At 44.7% G+C, this 15,877-nt stretch overlaps 1 protein-coding gene across 1 annotated transcript in view; it reads right to left on the reverse strand.

Annotated features, from left to right (window-relative positions):
• Nucleotides 1-14,912, reverse strand: part of Emb (embigin) — a 46,142-nt gene extending 31,230 nt beyond the window's left edge. Inside the window, exons 1-2 of the mRNA XM_013122586.3 lie at nt 14,626-14,912; nt 5,074-5,163 (exon numbers count right to left, since the gene is read on the reverse strand). Of these exons, the coding sequence (XP_012978040.1) occupies nt 5,074-5,163; nt 14,626-14,713 (178 nt within the window). The 5' untranslated portion in view covers nt 14,714-14,912. The remainder of the gene's footprint in view (nt 1-5,073; nt 5,164-14,625) is intronic.
• Nucleotides 14,913-15,877: the final 965 nt, after the last annotated feature.

Genomic DNA, 15,877 nt, shown 5'->3' on the forward strand with positions numbered 1-15,877 from the left:
TACTCTTTGACAGTGACAGGAGCCTTGTGCTTTTAGCACCGAAGGGAGCTACAACGAAGAAACCTGTAACACGAATAATAAAAACCCAGAGACAGATATTGGGGTAGAAGCTGAAGATCAGAAAAGTAAAGCAGCCACGCCAGTACCTCTTACCTCTACCAAGGGCTGGGGAGATCCTGTCGTCACCATGGCTGGAGACTAAATCTCACAATGCCACCTGAGACACTGGGCCTGTCTTTCATATACCTCTCTCTAGTGCTGGGATAAAAGGCATGAACTATGTTTTTCTTTTAGACTGATTCACTCTCTGTGTATCTCTGGGTGGCCTTGAGCTCCAAGAGATCCATCTGCTTCTGTCTCCCGAGTCCTGGGATTAAAGGTGTGTGCCACCACTGCCCAGCTTTTATAGCTGTGGCTAGCTCTGCATTCTGATCCTTCAAGCAAGCTTTACTAGGTCATAAATAATACATCACCACAGAAGCCGACCTGTCCTCCCTTTGTGCCATCAGCTGATATTCTTTCCCTTAGGTCAAATCTTCCACTGAGTGTCACCAGGGAGGATCAGCTTTCTAAGGCTTCTACTTACTCCTCCTACCTCGAGTGTGTTCACAGCTGTGTGTTTGTATGACTCTAAAATCTGAAGCACCATGGCCAGAACAAGAGGAAAACAAGAGAACATGAATTCACAAGTGTCCTGGTCATCGATTGGGGGTGGTGGAGGGGTGTCTTCTTTCTGGAACACTTAAGAGAACAGCTACTATATTTCAGATATTCCTAGGAGTGGCAGAAGGTGAGGACTCACCATCTCTAGTTTACTATATTGCTGGAGGTGATGTTGTAAAATGAAGTCGCTGCTGCAAAATGAAAACAGTACGTGCCTATTAGATACACGGAATCTGCACGCCTCTGTTTCCCCGAGGGTGTGACTTCTGGATTTAATCCGCTAAGAAAGCCAGCATGTGAACTCCAGAGGAGGCGGAAAGAGGTGGGACTGGGTCTGCCCTGCTCACCGCCACACTTCCGCTATGCTCTGTACACGTTAGCTCTGCCGTCTACCTTCCTGATGAGAAGTTTATGAACTGGTGGCAACGCTGTGATGTTTACATCACGTGTCATCCCATGATGCAGTTACGAAACTGCTGCAGGGGGCTTTAGCTTGGATGTGGGATGTCAGCCCACAGGTTCATGCGCTGGGGAATTGGTCCAGGAGAGTGTTAAGATGGAACTTTTGCCAGGCGGTGGTGGCGCACACCTTTAATCCCAGCACTCGGGAGGCAGAGACAGGCGGATCTCTGTGCGTTCGAGACCAGCCTGGTCTACAAAGAGCTAGTTCCAGGACAGCCTCCAAAGCCATAGAGAATCCCTGTTTCGAAACCCCCCCCCCAAAAAGATGGAACTTTTAAGGCGGTGGCACACGCCTTTGATCTCCGCACTCAGGAGGCAGAGGCAGGGATCTGAGTTTGAAGCCAGCCTGATCTACAGAGCGAGTTCCAAGAACCCTGCCTCACAGAACCACAACAAAGAGAAAGTGGGACTGATTCCATGGTCCTCAGATCACTAGGGCCCCTTACAGTGACATTAGGTGGCTCTGGACAAAACTTCAGAAGTCAAGTGCCAGTCTGGTCCCTCAGAGTTCACCCTGCCTCCGGTTTCAGGGCAAAGACATGTTTCCTCCCACAGGGCTTCAACAGCTCCTGTGAGCAACCTTGACTAAACCAATCTCTTCACGAGTAGCTAGCCTGCTTCAGGAATTCCACTGTAGTGACAATAAGCTAGGTGAGACATGGAACTACCCTTTTTTTATATGCAAGGAACAAATTTACCCCCCATGAACAGATGACCTCACATCTTGAACATAAAGGCCTAGAATGCCACTACACACCTACCATGCCACAAACAGCCTTTGCAACAAAGAACTATCCAGTCCAAAGATGTCAGTATCTCTGTTCCTGAGACCCCAGCTAGAGGCCCAGGGCTGCCTGCTGCTGCTGCTGTCCTGTGTATTGCTACAGTGAAGTCATGTTTTCTCTTTCCCTCACTGGGAATGTTAATGCTCACTCCCATTTTTCTTCTTTGTATATCACCAGTCTTCATGTCATCCAAAAGACTAGACCCAGAAAACATCATGAACAGCCTCAGGCCATTAAAGTAGTGTAGGACCTTCCACGCAGCAAGCAGTCTGGGAGACCAGATGTGCAGGACCTCCCCCACTCCTCCTTCCCCTGACCCTACAACTAGTGAGGTCCTGCCTGCCTGTGGCTAGGCAACACGGTTGTATTTCCTCATCTCCAGTGACATGACCAAACCTGACGGCAGCTAAATTAACATATGTGCACCTCCAACTTCTGCTTCTGCTTCCTCCTTCCCTCCTGGGGACTTTGCCAGGTCAGCTGCTCACACCTCAGCTGGTAAACACAACATGGTTTGGGTCAACAATGTAAAAGCTCGCCTTAGCCGTCCATCACCAGGCTGATCAAGAAAGTGGCCAGCTGATGTTTTGATTTTCATCTCATTGTTTAAAGGACAACATTGATACACTAAACAGTACAATTTGCAGAGGAAAAGAGAAAACACTGAAAGTAACAATATAGAAACATTCTAATTGCAGTAATGGAAGCAATGACTGCCAATTAGTCCATTATCAAAAGATAGGTTTTAAAAGCCAGTGACGACACAGAGAGGGGGAGAGACTCTTCTCTCCTTAGTAACATCAATAATACTTCCCCAGACTTGCCGTAGAAAGCACAGTCTCTCAAATTAACCTAGTTGGGGTTGAAGCATTTACTATGACCTTATTTTCATAGAGTCTGAATGTATCACTTCAAAGTTACTATATCATTTACCTTAAAACAGTCATAGTTGTTTTAGCTTAAAGAACTGAATAATCTTGCATTAAAAAGTTATTTCACCCAGAAAAGACTCTGGCGTCAGACTGCCTGGGTTCATAACCCAATTCCCACTTGGGATTTTGGTCAGTTCATTCTTTGCATGTCTCTGTATTCAACTACAGATTGTAATAACAGTGCTCACCTCCAAGAATTGTTAGAAAAGATAAAACCTATAAAGAAAAAAAAGGTAATGCACACGACACACAGTCAACATGAGTTTCTCAAATAAATAAAAATGACTTATTATGTTGAAAAAGTAAACAACCACTTTTTGTTGTTCTGATTTTAAACCAAAGGCCATATTTTCTCATTCTCCCAGGCACAGGGCCCACATGTTTCTCTCTCTCAACTAAATAAATTTACTGAGTGCAGCCAAAGTCACCCTTCTGATCCAGGATTTGTAACTGAGGTATTATGCTTGATACTCTCTCCCTCTCCTTCTCCCTCCCCCCCCCACACACATTAGCCTAACAGAAATATCAATTTCCAAAATGTCCAGAGGGAAAGAGAAAAACAGAAAACTAGGAAGATGTCATGAGTACTATTTACAAACAAGGATGATGTTCAAATCATTATTGGCAAAATGGATCAGTCATGGAAAACATGAAGTCTAGCCAGCAGTTAGGGACAGTGGCTTACACCCCTACTTCCAGCATTTTGGAGGTAAGACAAGTGAAGTTTGCAAGCAACCAATTTTTGTGAGACACGTTCTTATAAAACAAAACCAAGCAAAACCAGTCCTAGCAGTAGGAAAATGCCTATGATTCAAATTTAAAATCCATGTGCCAGTAAACGTAGCTTCCAACATGAGAATTTTTGATGGGAAGGCAACCAAAGCAAAAGAAACACAATGAAAACACAGCCACAGCTCAGAGAGCCGAGAGTTCCAAAACGAGTGTGAGATCTTTGCTTTTCTTAAATAAACAGCAATCCAGACCTTTGTAAAGGCTGTATTTCATAAGAACTGTTGCCACAGCTTCAAACTCAAAAGTCGTCAAGTGTCTCAATGTCAAACAAGGCTTTCTTTTTACGGGGAAGGCAGGCAGACTGGCCGGAATTCTGAGCGGGAGAGTGACAAACAGCAGGCTACACAGAAGCCGTGACCAGACCTCGGCGCCAGTTCTTCAGATGCTTGTTCAGACTCGGGCAAAGTAAAGTGCAGGGGTTACGAGGAAGGGGAAGGCCAGACTAACATGTGCACAAATCAAGGCACCACATAAACAATGGGCAACCATGAACAATCAGTCCTTTCACGAGGGCAGGAGTCTGGTTTCGGTTGAACAATCAGATAGAGTAGCTAAGAGTTAAACCTTCTGCAGGCTAGGTAAATACCTAACACAATATTAGTTAATAAGGTATTTCTGTTGTGGCCCTGAGCACTAATCCTTGATTTCCAGGCACAAGGCTGTGAAACTTGTGTCCTGCAATCCACTGTCAGCCCAGCCAAAGAATTTGCAAACTGAGACTCTCACCCGAGTTCCCCTTAAAAAACTGACTTATCTCCAAGAGGCAACCAACAACTAGAATACGTACAAAGAAAAGGGCGAATAACAACACAGGAATATGGGATTGACTTTCACAAGAATAAATTCCAAATGCTGGAATGAGAACATCTGGGAATGAACAAGAGCTTCATGAAGTTGTTTTGTTTTGTTTTTAAATGTTCTATCAAAAAAAACTCAGCACACTCATTTCACTGACATTGGCTTGGAAATTCTGCCACACACACTTTCTGGTCACATGAAACAAAGAAAGAAACAGTTCAAGACAGGCACAACAGTTAAAAAACATACTACAAAAAACCAAGTAGAATACTAGTTACTAATGTAATAAACAGCCTGACAGAGTTTAGATTCTAATTGTGCTGTTTTGATGTTGTTACCGGAACAGACCACTCCTACCAATTTAAAAGTTCTGTAATCATTTCACAGATTGAAAATCAAAGCTGGGTCAGGCTATGGTGACGCACACTTTAATCCCAGCACTTAAGAGGCAGACAGGTGGATCTCTGAGTTTAAGGCCAGCCTGGTCTGTAGGAGTTCCAGGACGGCCAGGTCTACACAGAGAAACCAAGTGTGGAAAAAAAAAAAAAAACCAAAGCTGAGAAAGACCAAAGCAGTGAGTGAGTTTAAGACCTTCTAAAAACTTAATTTGGTACTTTTCTACTTGAGATGTGATCACTTACCTGTCAGGGATATATTATGGCTCTCCAATGAAAGGTTTGAGTACTTCGCCATCATTTCTTCTCGAACGGGTAGACTTGTAAAAGATGCATCTGTAAGACAAATTGCATGTGGTTACATTTCAGATATCCTCACTAAGACTGGACTGGATGGTTATTTCAAAACCAGCTTGGAACTGGCCGGCTAAGTGTGTGTGTGTGTGTGTGTGTGTGTGTGTGTGTGTATGTGTGAGAGAGAGAGAGAGAAAGAGCGGGGGGGGAGGGAGAGAGAGAGGGAGAGGGAGGGAGGGAGAGAGAGAGAGAGAGAGAGAGAGAGAGAGAGATCACACACAGAGGACAGAGGGTCTGGTCAACATTCTTTTCCTAATGAAAATTATTTATTTCCACTCTTGGACGTAAGTCATACAGAGATATATTAAAGAAATACAGTTAAGTCTGAGGCAGATGCCACTCAGTGCTAGTTAGGATGAAAAAAGTGGATAGGAAAGAGCTATTGTGACTGTCATCTGGTCTTGAACATGACACAGCACACACCGTCTTATTTGGAAGCCTTCCCTTCCCGGCCTAGCTGACTACTGTGACATTTCTCATCGCACACATCTATTCTCAGATGGCCAAACATCACTCATTCTGGTGGTGGTGATTATCATTCACACTATCAGTCGTAGGAGAGTGACAACAGCTAAAATAAAGTACCCGACTTAAAAGTACCTGGTATACAGTGTTGCTGGCAAGGAGTAGGAAGTGGGCTAAACTGAATCCTAAAATCCAATGGATGGTATAGTAACTGTTTGGGCCACAATTGATTCAGTCAGAGAAGCATTCATTGCTGGCATTAGTGTTATGAGCCTGTGTCTTTCACAAGTCAGCACAGGATCTACAGAGGGTAAGCCTGACTTTGGGAATGGCATGAAGATAAAGAGCACTGTAGAAGATCAGGGCTAGGACGGTTTTCCTTTCCTCACCTCCAGGGATCAACTAAGGAAGAACCTATCGGGATCCACCCTAGAACAAAGACAGGAAGGGGGTCCAAAGGCTGGAATTCAACAAAATCTCAGCTCACAGCAGCAGAAAGAATACAAGGAGAAACAAGAGGCAAGAGAAACCAGAGAATGCCAGAATATACCAGCTGTTTTGGCTACTTCTAACTAATAATTCACATACTAAAAGATAAACTCAGAGATCTGTAAACTTGACACTAGCTGAGATGCCACATCTTCGATACAGCATCGATCTTTTTATTTTATTGTTTTATTCTGAATTTTGAAGACAGGGTTTCCCCCATGGAGTCCTAGCTGACCTGGAACTCAACTGTAGATCAGGCTGGCCTTGAACTCACAGAGATCCTACTGCCTCTGCCTCCTGAGTGCTGGGATTAAAGGCTGTGCCACCACCACCAAGCTAAAGCATCAATCTTTATCAGGCTCTACTTTCCACTGAACATGCAAAAGAATTCCTTTAAGCAGCATGAACAAATGCTATGAGTATAAAAGCAGATGAGATGGGAGAATAGTAAAGGTGAATTTTGTTTGGACAAGATATTCTATAATCGCCGGGCGTTGGTGGCGCACGCCTTTAATCCCAGCACTCGGGAGGCAGAGGCAGGTGGATCTCTGTGAGTTCGAGGCCAGCCTGGTCTACAGAGTGAGTTCCAGGACAGCCTCCAAAGCCATAGAGAAACCCTGTCTCGAAAAACCAAAAAAAAAAAAAAAAAAAAAAAAAAGGATATTCTATAATCAAAAAATGTGAGACCAAACCGTACTGTTTCACAGTTGGCAGTGAGGGGCTGATGACTTAGCAAGCAAGCTTATGCAAAAGAAACTGACAGGGGAAGGCTCGGACTAACATGGTTCAGAAAAGGCCTTGGAAGGATTAGCCTGAATCACAAAAAGAAATACAAAATGAAGAGGTAGGAACCGTTTGTCCCAAGCCAAGTTGGGCCAGTGGCTTGTGACCTGAAGTATCACAATTTGTAATAGCTCAGTTCTTTGATGACAATGTCTCCACCATAAATCTCAGTTATTCGAGAAGGGGGGGGTAGGAGGATTGGGAAGTCACAAAAATACTGAGTGACAGTGCCAAGTTCAAAACATGCATTCTTCAAGGTATTACAATCACCCTTTTCTTAATCATTTCTGGACATTTTCCACCTGGCTTACAAAACACCAGCATAAAACAACAAGAACTAGTGGTTGTGCAAAGATTAAAGGATTTTTCTTCCTCCCTCTGAGGGGAGATGGTGCATGGAAATACTGCAGAGAACTGAGTGTTAGCCTAATTTTCAACCTATTGTTACTTGATGTGAAAAATGGTTTTCATTACATTTTCGAACATCTTCCTAGAGGAGCTTATAATTTATGGTGTACCACCATCAAATGAAACAAATGTTATAGTGTCTTCTACTGTTTCACATACTTAATTCTGTGCTTGATTTAAAAGAAGCAAACTGGAAAGGGTGTTAAGAAAGAAGAAATGCTAGAAAATGGGGCGGGGCTGGGCATTGGTGGCGCACGCCTTTAATCCCAAACCCTTGGGAGGCAGAGGCAGGCGGATCTCTGAGTTTGAGACCAGCCTGGCCTACACAGCAAGTACCAGGATAGGCTCCAAAGCTACACAGAGAAACTCTGTCACCTCTGTCTCGAAAAAAAAAACAAAAAACAAAAAAAAAGGGGGCGGAGTCTTAAAATTGCTTTTATGTATGTAAAGAAATAGTCAAGTGCCTCTCCTATAAGAATAAGTACTTCCTCTAAGCTAGACCCGCCAGTGCAGGCCTGTAATCTTTGTGGTTACTCACAAGGCTGAGGCAGGAGGATTGCAAATTCAAGGCCTGTCTGGTCTGGGCAACTCAATGAGATACTGCCTCATAATGACAGATGAGAAGAGGGCTGAGACACATGTGAGCAGTGGACCACTTTCTATGCATGTATAAAACCCTGGGTTTAACCCCAGTACTCAAAAAATAATTAAACAATACACTCTCCAATGTCTCTCTATTGCATCTTCTCTAGATTTTTTTTAAAAAGTTTATTTGGATGTATGTGTGCATGTGTGACTGTGTGCCACATGCCTGCAGGAGCCTGTGGAGGCCAGAAGGGGGCATCAGGCCCCATTGAGTGTATAGGTGGTCATGAGCAGCCAGGTTGGTGCTGGGAACAAAGCCAGTCCCTCTGCAAGAACCTTACACCTCTCTTAACTGCAGAGCCGGTTTCTCTAGGTCCTCACTGTATTTTAACATTTTGCATTTAATACTTTTTGTTTAAAGTGGAATAACTCAGTGGTAGAGCAATTGTCTAGCATGCACGTGACTACAAAAAATGTTCTAAGTTATTATTAAAATAAATACATTATTATGCCTCATCTGTATACTTACTACTATCAATACACATACTTAATATTATTTTCATAAATCTTCATTTTAGCATTCTGACACACAATATAAGATTATTATAAGAACGATTATAAGAACACTACAATTTAGGAACAGGTAAGATATACTAATGGCAAATCCTAAGAGTGAAAATCAGTGTATTTCTTCATGGGGGTATACAGCCACAGGACTGCAATATTATGGCTTACCTATAGCTTTAAGACATCTTATTGCCAGGTAAAATCCTGCTCATGAACAATGCATATAGAGTTACATTTCTAGGATCTAGGCATCTAGTATTCCTATTCCCTTTTATAATTGTAGTAGAAGGGAAAGAAGCAGGGTGGCGTGCCATGGTGTGTCAGGATGCTTGGAACTGTGGACATATTCCAGAGTTTGTGAAGAAAATAAAGAGCTGCCAAGAAAATGTACATGAGTTGCCCTGATGGAATCATGGAGAAGTCAACCTCTAAGAGTCAAGACAAAGAACATTCCAGGCAGGTAACTAGCATATTTCAGATAGTATGAGAATTACTGGACAGGAAGGCCATTTATCATTGAGTTTTAAAAAATAAAACTAATGACAAACACTGTGTACTTTTACATGACCTCCTAAAAGCATCCCATAATAACAACCCCCACAACCAAGCATTATTCAGACCAAAAAGTAAATGACATAAAGACTAAGAAAGGCCGGGCGTTGGTGGCGCACACCTTTAATCCCAGCACTTGGGAGGCAGAGGCAGGTGGATCTCTGAGTTTGAGACCAGCCTGGTCTACCAAGTGAGTTCCAGGACACCATCAAAAAAAAAAAAAAAAAAAAAAAAAAAAGACAATACAGAGAAACCCTGCCTCGAAAAACAACAACAACAAAAAAGATTCAGTATGGCTGCTTTTTGTAATCTACAAACATCCCTATAGCCCCGTGGTTCTGTTCTACAGTTTACACACGAATATTTCAAAGCACAGCCATTAGGCCAGCATTCAATGGTGACAAACAGCCCCCTTCTCTGGGTCTACTCTGAGGATGGTTTTAGCAAGAAAACTCATTGCTGGGTGGATCACTGAAGTGTGAAAGAAGAAACCAGCTATGGCTTGCTCCTTGTCCCTAGATATGACAAAGGTACTGTGAGTGTTAAATTAAATCAAAATTCCCTTTCAGGTCCTTACCTTGTGTGACTGAAAGGCCAAAATAGATTTTATCTTGGCCTGGATGTGATGGTACACGCCTGTAATCTCAGCACTTGGGCAGGGATTGCAAGGGGATGAAAAATTCAAATTCATCCTTGGCTACACAGTGGGTCTAAAACCAACTACACATGTATAAAACCCTCTCTCAAAACAAAAACAAAAAAAAAAAAAAAACAGAAGACTCTGGGGATTAGAAGAGATACTTTAGTTATGCTAACCTCAATAACTTTAAAAACAGGAAAAAATGGATCCAATAAAACAGAACCATCTTTAAAGTTAATGTCTCTCGTTCCTATAATAATATTAAGGAGATATTGTTACATCTGAATGATGATGGTACCTTGAGAAATTTATTTTTAACAAAATATTGCAAAGGATCCTTTTCTTTCCCCTATGTAAGTGTATGTGTGCTAAGTTATTTAGTCACAAGGTTATCCTTTTTTATTGCAAAATAGAAGCCAGCAGCACAAGAAAAAAAGCCTTGGCACACATCTGACTATTTCTGTTTAGGGACATGTTCTTTAGAAAAGCAAGCACACCAGTGGCTCAAAAACACCTGTAGCTCAGGTTCCAAGGAATACAACACACCCTCCTGGCCTCCACCAGCACCTAATGGTACATATAAACCCACACAGGCACACACACACACCCAAATTTCAAAACGGAACCAAAAACACTGGTGACCAGTTCCCAGCTACTGTTTTAATGGAGCCTGTGGTCAATGAAGCTTTCTCTGAAAAAGCTGAGCTGTTTTTCTTCAGACAATCTCAGGTTCATATGAAATGTCAAAACCTGGCATTTCCCCCTCTCCCCGATCTATGTGAACAGTACAGGGCTGATGTGATAAAAACAAGCCTCTCTAAGGCGTTACTGAGTTTTTTCTGCAATGGAGATATCCCACATCATCCCAGGCTGCACTAAACAGGGAGGCTGCCATGTCTGCATGGCCAGCTCATGCCACACCCCTGATGATGATGATGATGCTATGTAGCCTAGGCTGGCCTTGTGTTCATGATCCTCTTGCATCAATCTTCTGAGGACTGTATTGATGTATTATAGCTAAATGATACAGAAATTCATGAGTACAGACTGATAAAAATTAAATTAGTGCTCTGTTTCAATTTATCGTCATCTACTACTATTATTTATTCAGATGCTCAGTTTTTTCCCAGATGTGTTCTGTGTGAACCCCTTAAACTGGCTCAACATTCTTAGAGTGTTTTCTGGTGGAGGATATCCCTGACTTACACACCTCTCCACTCATTGGAGAAATCTGCCATTTCTCCGGTATCAATAAAAAGAACAGTCCTGGAAGCCAACATCTAGGCGTTAAGTATACTTGTACTGCTTGGAAATCAGTGGACAGAGCTACCAATATGTGTATGCAAACTCAAACACACACACACTCCATACTTGTAACATGAAACACACACATATATAATATGCACATTATATATAGAATACATATATTTGTACATAACGACATGAAGAGACATTTACAGTCATGAATTCACACTGATAACATCACAAAGGTTTCTCCCTGCCCTCCCCCTACCTTTATTTTCTTCTTCCCTAATGGAAAACCTGCATCCTGCTTTTCTTGATAGGTTTCCTTATTTGATCAATCCCTGTGTATACAACTAACATCGCACTGCAGCTGCCACATCTGGTCACCCCCCCCGTCACCCCCCCCAAGCCAGGGCGTTGGTGGCGCACGCCTTTAATCCCAGCACTTGGGAAGCAGAGGCAAGCAGATCTCTGTGAGTTCGAGACCAGCCTAGTCTCAGGAGTCCCAGGACAGGCTCCAAAACAATACAGAGAAACAAGAAGTTAAGATACCAGGTCCAAGTTGCATCACTGAAAATGTCTCAAAAGTAATCCATTCCCTCAGTTTGTTACATGTGATAATACCAATAATGACGGCAAAATAATCCTGCTTGCATAATGTTTCTTTTACAAGGTATTTTTATCTCTTATTTAATTAAAAAAAGGAGAGGGGCTGCTGAGATAACTCGGCAGTCACGAGCACCCCAATGTCAAACCCGACACCCTGAGTTCAATTCCTAGAACCCACATGGTAGAATAAAAACTACTCAAGTTGTTCTCTCATGTTCACGAGCATACTGTTGTATCCAGGCATGATCACACCCATGTATGTACAATACACGAAACAAAACCAATAAAAAAAATCAGAAAAACAAAAAACACATGAAGCCAGTAACTCACTCCTCATGCCTTACCACTGACTTCATTCCAGGACTGAAAACTGCTTGTGTCCTTCAACTCCTATCATACGTGCAGACTCTCTCACACTCACTCTCTTATTACTCTCTTGGTCAGTGGTTCCAAATTCTCCAGGGCACACCCAGTTATCTCAGAGAGAGCTAGCTGCCTTTAAGAAAACAGGCTGTGAAGTCAGACTGACTAACTTCAAACTTACTGCTCCACGACTAAACATTGGGCAATTGCTTAACTGAAGCCCCAAGTTCCTCTTTGAAAATCAGGGAAAATACACTCAACACATCAGGCTTCATGCTGCATTGTACAGTGGCTGGCACACTCTCTTACAGAATATAAGCACTGGAACTTATACCCAGTTTATTATTTTTTTATTTTTGGGGGGGTTTCGGAGACAGGGTTTCTCTGTATTGTTTTGGAGGCTGTTCTGGAACTCGCTTTGTAGACCAGGCTGGCCTCAAACTCACATCTTGCCTGCCTCAGCCTCCGAGTGCTGGGATTAAAGGTGTGGGCCACCAACACCTGGCTATATACCCAGCTTATTATTGAAGTTTCCCCTAAAATCGTCTTTAAGCAGAACACCTATCTCTAAGGAGTTCAAAGGATAAACACAAAAAATATACAGTAAACCTTGCAGTAAGATGAATCTCATTCAAATAGTGGATCCAGAAAACTCTGTAGAACTGATCACCGGGTGTGTGTGTGTACGGGTGTTTAACCTACATCTATGTCTGTACCCAGAGAGGCCAGAAGAGGGCATCAAATAGGATCCCCTGGGCCTTCAGTTACAGATGGTTATGAGCTACCATGAGAAGTTGGAAATTGAACCTGGCTCCTCTACAAGAGCAGCCAGTGCTCTTAATCACCGAGAATAATGGCCACTTTGGAGGTTAGCTTCAAAGTAGATGCAGAGGCCTTTCAAATGCACTATTTGTTTCATAACTTTCACCTGAGTAGAGGCTGTGAGGAAGTCCCACGTTCCCCTCTGTCATTGGGTACAACCATTTACAGTTTCATCTGCTTCCCGGTTCCATCCCTTTAGAAGCCAGGTGTGGACATTAACTTCAACCCCATGCCAGCAGAGTAGGTACACCCTCAGGGTCTTATGTGACGTTAGCCTGCTTTGACTCACACGGAGAATTTTCAAAACCCAGGCTGCCATCTATGCTAAATAAATCAAGTTTTCCTAGGGCAAGACTGGGTATCAGTCTTTTTAAAACTCTCCTATACTGCCGAGCGGCGGTGGCACACGCCTTTAATCCCAAGCACTCGGGAGGGAGGCAGGCAGATCTGAGTTCGAGGCCATCCTGGTCTGCAGAGTTCCAGGACAGCCTCCAAAACAATACTGAGAAACCCTGTCTCGAGAAAAATAAATAAATAAATAAAAACTCTCCTATAATTTAGGCCTGCTGCCAAGTGGAGAGCCAAACTTCTAGGACTGACCCCAAATACACTGATTTTCAAACAACACTTGAGACTGGATTTGTAGCACCATGGTGGAGCAGCTTCCTTCCAGGCAGGAGGTCGGAACTGAGGTGGGGACGGGGACGGAAGTGGAGAGGGAAGAAAATGGGAGGGGGAGAAGGGGGAAAGGGAGAGCGGGGGAGGGGAGGAGGGAAGGAGAGAAGACGGGACGGAGGAAGGGAAGTGGGCTAGAAAGAGGAAACAGTACTCAGCAGCAAACGACGGTGGAAGAAGGCAGAAGAATCAGGTGTACCTAGAAGAGCGCGGGGATGGGGGGGAGTTCATGTCCAGGACAATTACTTCTAAGTCTTATGATGGAAACCAGATGTGGGGCAAGACAATCCACGGACTAGCAAAATGCAAAAGGGTTTACTCGACCATTTCCCTTCTTTATTGTATATTCGACCAGTGGACATGCTCATGAAAATGATCTGTAATAGCTGAAAACCTTCTATAAATGTCTGGCCTCAGTTCCCAGTGGGCCAGTCCCTCAACTGCTTGAGCGGTTAAAGATGATTTAAACGGGAGCTACCTCTTCAGACCCAGGAACTTGCACTGAAAAGCAAGTTACATGGACCGCTAGCAACACAGAAAGTATAAGCAGGTGAGCTAAGACGGCAAACCCAATCTTGACTTTAGGCAATGTTTTTCCACATAAATCCTTCTGTTGATATGCCTTAAGCACGCAACCCAACACCCTCGGAAAAAAAAAAACGTTTTGTTTTGATAAAGACCCTGGTGTAACAAGACGCACGTATAATTCCCTTATCTGAGCTTGATGGAGTGGACTGGATGTGGTGAATTTTTACCATCTGCTCTAAAAAACATCCTCAAAGCCAGCACCTGCCAGGAGGAAAGGTGATCCGAGGGCCTCGCCGTGGCCTCTAGTGAAGGGAGTTGGCCCCGGGAATGTGCACTCATAAAGCCACAGTAGCAGAAGCCAAGCCCCAGCATCCCCCGCACGAACCCACGCGCTCTATTAGCCCACTTGGTAGGAAAAACCCGACCCTGTCCCAGTACCAGCTCCCGGGATCAAACTGGGTTATACTGGGACCAGAGTCACCCGTAGACCCGGCGGACCTGGAGCCGCCCCTGCTCCCACGTTTCCTCCTAGGGTAGCCCGCGCCCAGCCAATGAGAAGCCACCTCCGCTCTGCTCCGCAGCCGCCTGCGCCCGCATCCCCGCGGCCCCCACGCGTGCGGCAAAGGATGTCCTCGAGCTGGAGGTTCGCGGCCGCTGCGCCCATACCCGTGCGCCTAGAGCCCACCCCAGTGCCTCCCCGCTACCCCAGGCACCTGTGGGATCGCCTTCTGCCGGATCCGGGCGCATCGCCGCCAAAAGGCACAGAAGCAGGAGCGCCCTCAGGCCAGTGAGTGAGCGCATGGCGCTGGCGAGTCGGTCCTGGAGGTCGCTGCTTCGCCCTTGGTTTGCTGTGATCCGTCTCCGATCTGTCCCTGCGCGCACTTGCTGGTAACCGGGCGCCCACTGCCAGTCCCGGGGCCAGGACACGCGAGAAAAAGCGGAGTGGGAGGGGCACGACCGCCCTGGCCTCCTCCCACCAGACGCTCCCAGCGCACCCAAGGCCGGCCCAGCCTTGCGCCTGCCCTTCATCAATTATGCAGCCCGCAGCCCGCTGCAGGCGCGCCCGGATGTGCGGTGCCACCCCGGCGCTGCATCCTCTCCCGCCCCCACCCACCCTCTCGACTTGCCCAGGTTGGGGAGGCAGCAAGCTAATCGAGCCAACCAGGTGATGTCAAGCCCATCACCTCCGGGACATGTTCCAACTCTCTACAGCCTGTTCTTTGCATCAGTTGGGTGGGTTCGCTTATCGACTTTGATGAGACGGGTGAAAATGACAGGCTACTTCTGCTCCTGTACATCTTTAGATTTATTTTTGCCAGACCAGAGGCGCTATCCAGTGTCCCTGAGCCCAGAACTTAATGTTCCTCGGAGCTTCCTATCACTCATGCACACCCTCCCCCAGTCTCTGAAGGTTTAGCTAGTTCCCTCCGGATTAAGGTTTCAGAGTCCCGAGGCCCCATAGTGTGTCTCCTTTTGTTTGCTTGCCTCAACAGTTTTCCTGGCGCCAAAGAGCTCAAGAAACAAAGACTAAGTAAAGGGGGTACTATGTAAACTGCAGAAGGCCATTCGCTTTGTCAAACATTGTGGAAAACAATGTTATCTCTTATCTATGAGAGACCTGAGGTTGGAATTTTCTTAATTCTCCTACCAAATAAATTAAGATAATTGAAAACGATTGTTTTGCTGGTCAGGGGAGTAGGCTCCCATAGCCTAACGCAGCAGCCTTACTTAGCAGTCCTTACTGTAGGGACCTCCTCTCGGGGACCATCTCAAACAGGAAGGAATTTCAGAATGAGTCGGTGTGAAGCACAGCTGGAGTTAATTACAAAGGAGTTTTGCTCAAGGTAGATTTAAATATGAGGGTTAACACAAAGAATAAAACGCACCCGACCCCGCGGGGGCGGGAGGGGGGGTCAGAGCTGTGTCTTGACATTAACCATTCGTACCATTTTGGTTGTTATCAAG

The sequence above is a fragment of the Mesocricetus auratus genome, unplaced genomic scaffold (genome assembly GCF_017639785.1).
Source record: "Mesocricetus auratus isolate SY011 unplaced genomic scaffold, BCM_Maur_2.0 Super-Scaffold_100020, whole genome shotgun sequence".
Classification (NCBI taxonomy): Eukaryota; Metazoa; Chordata; class Mammalia; order Rodentia; family Cricetidae; genus Mesocricetus; species Mesocricetus auratus.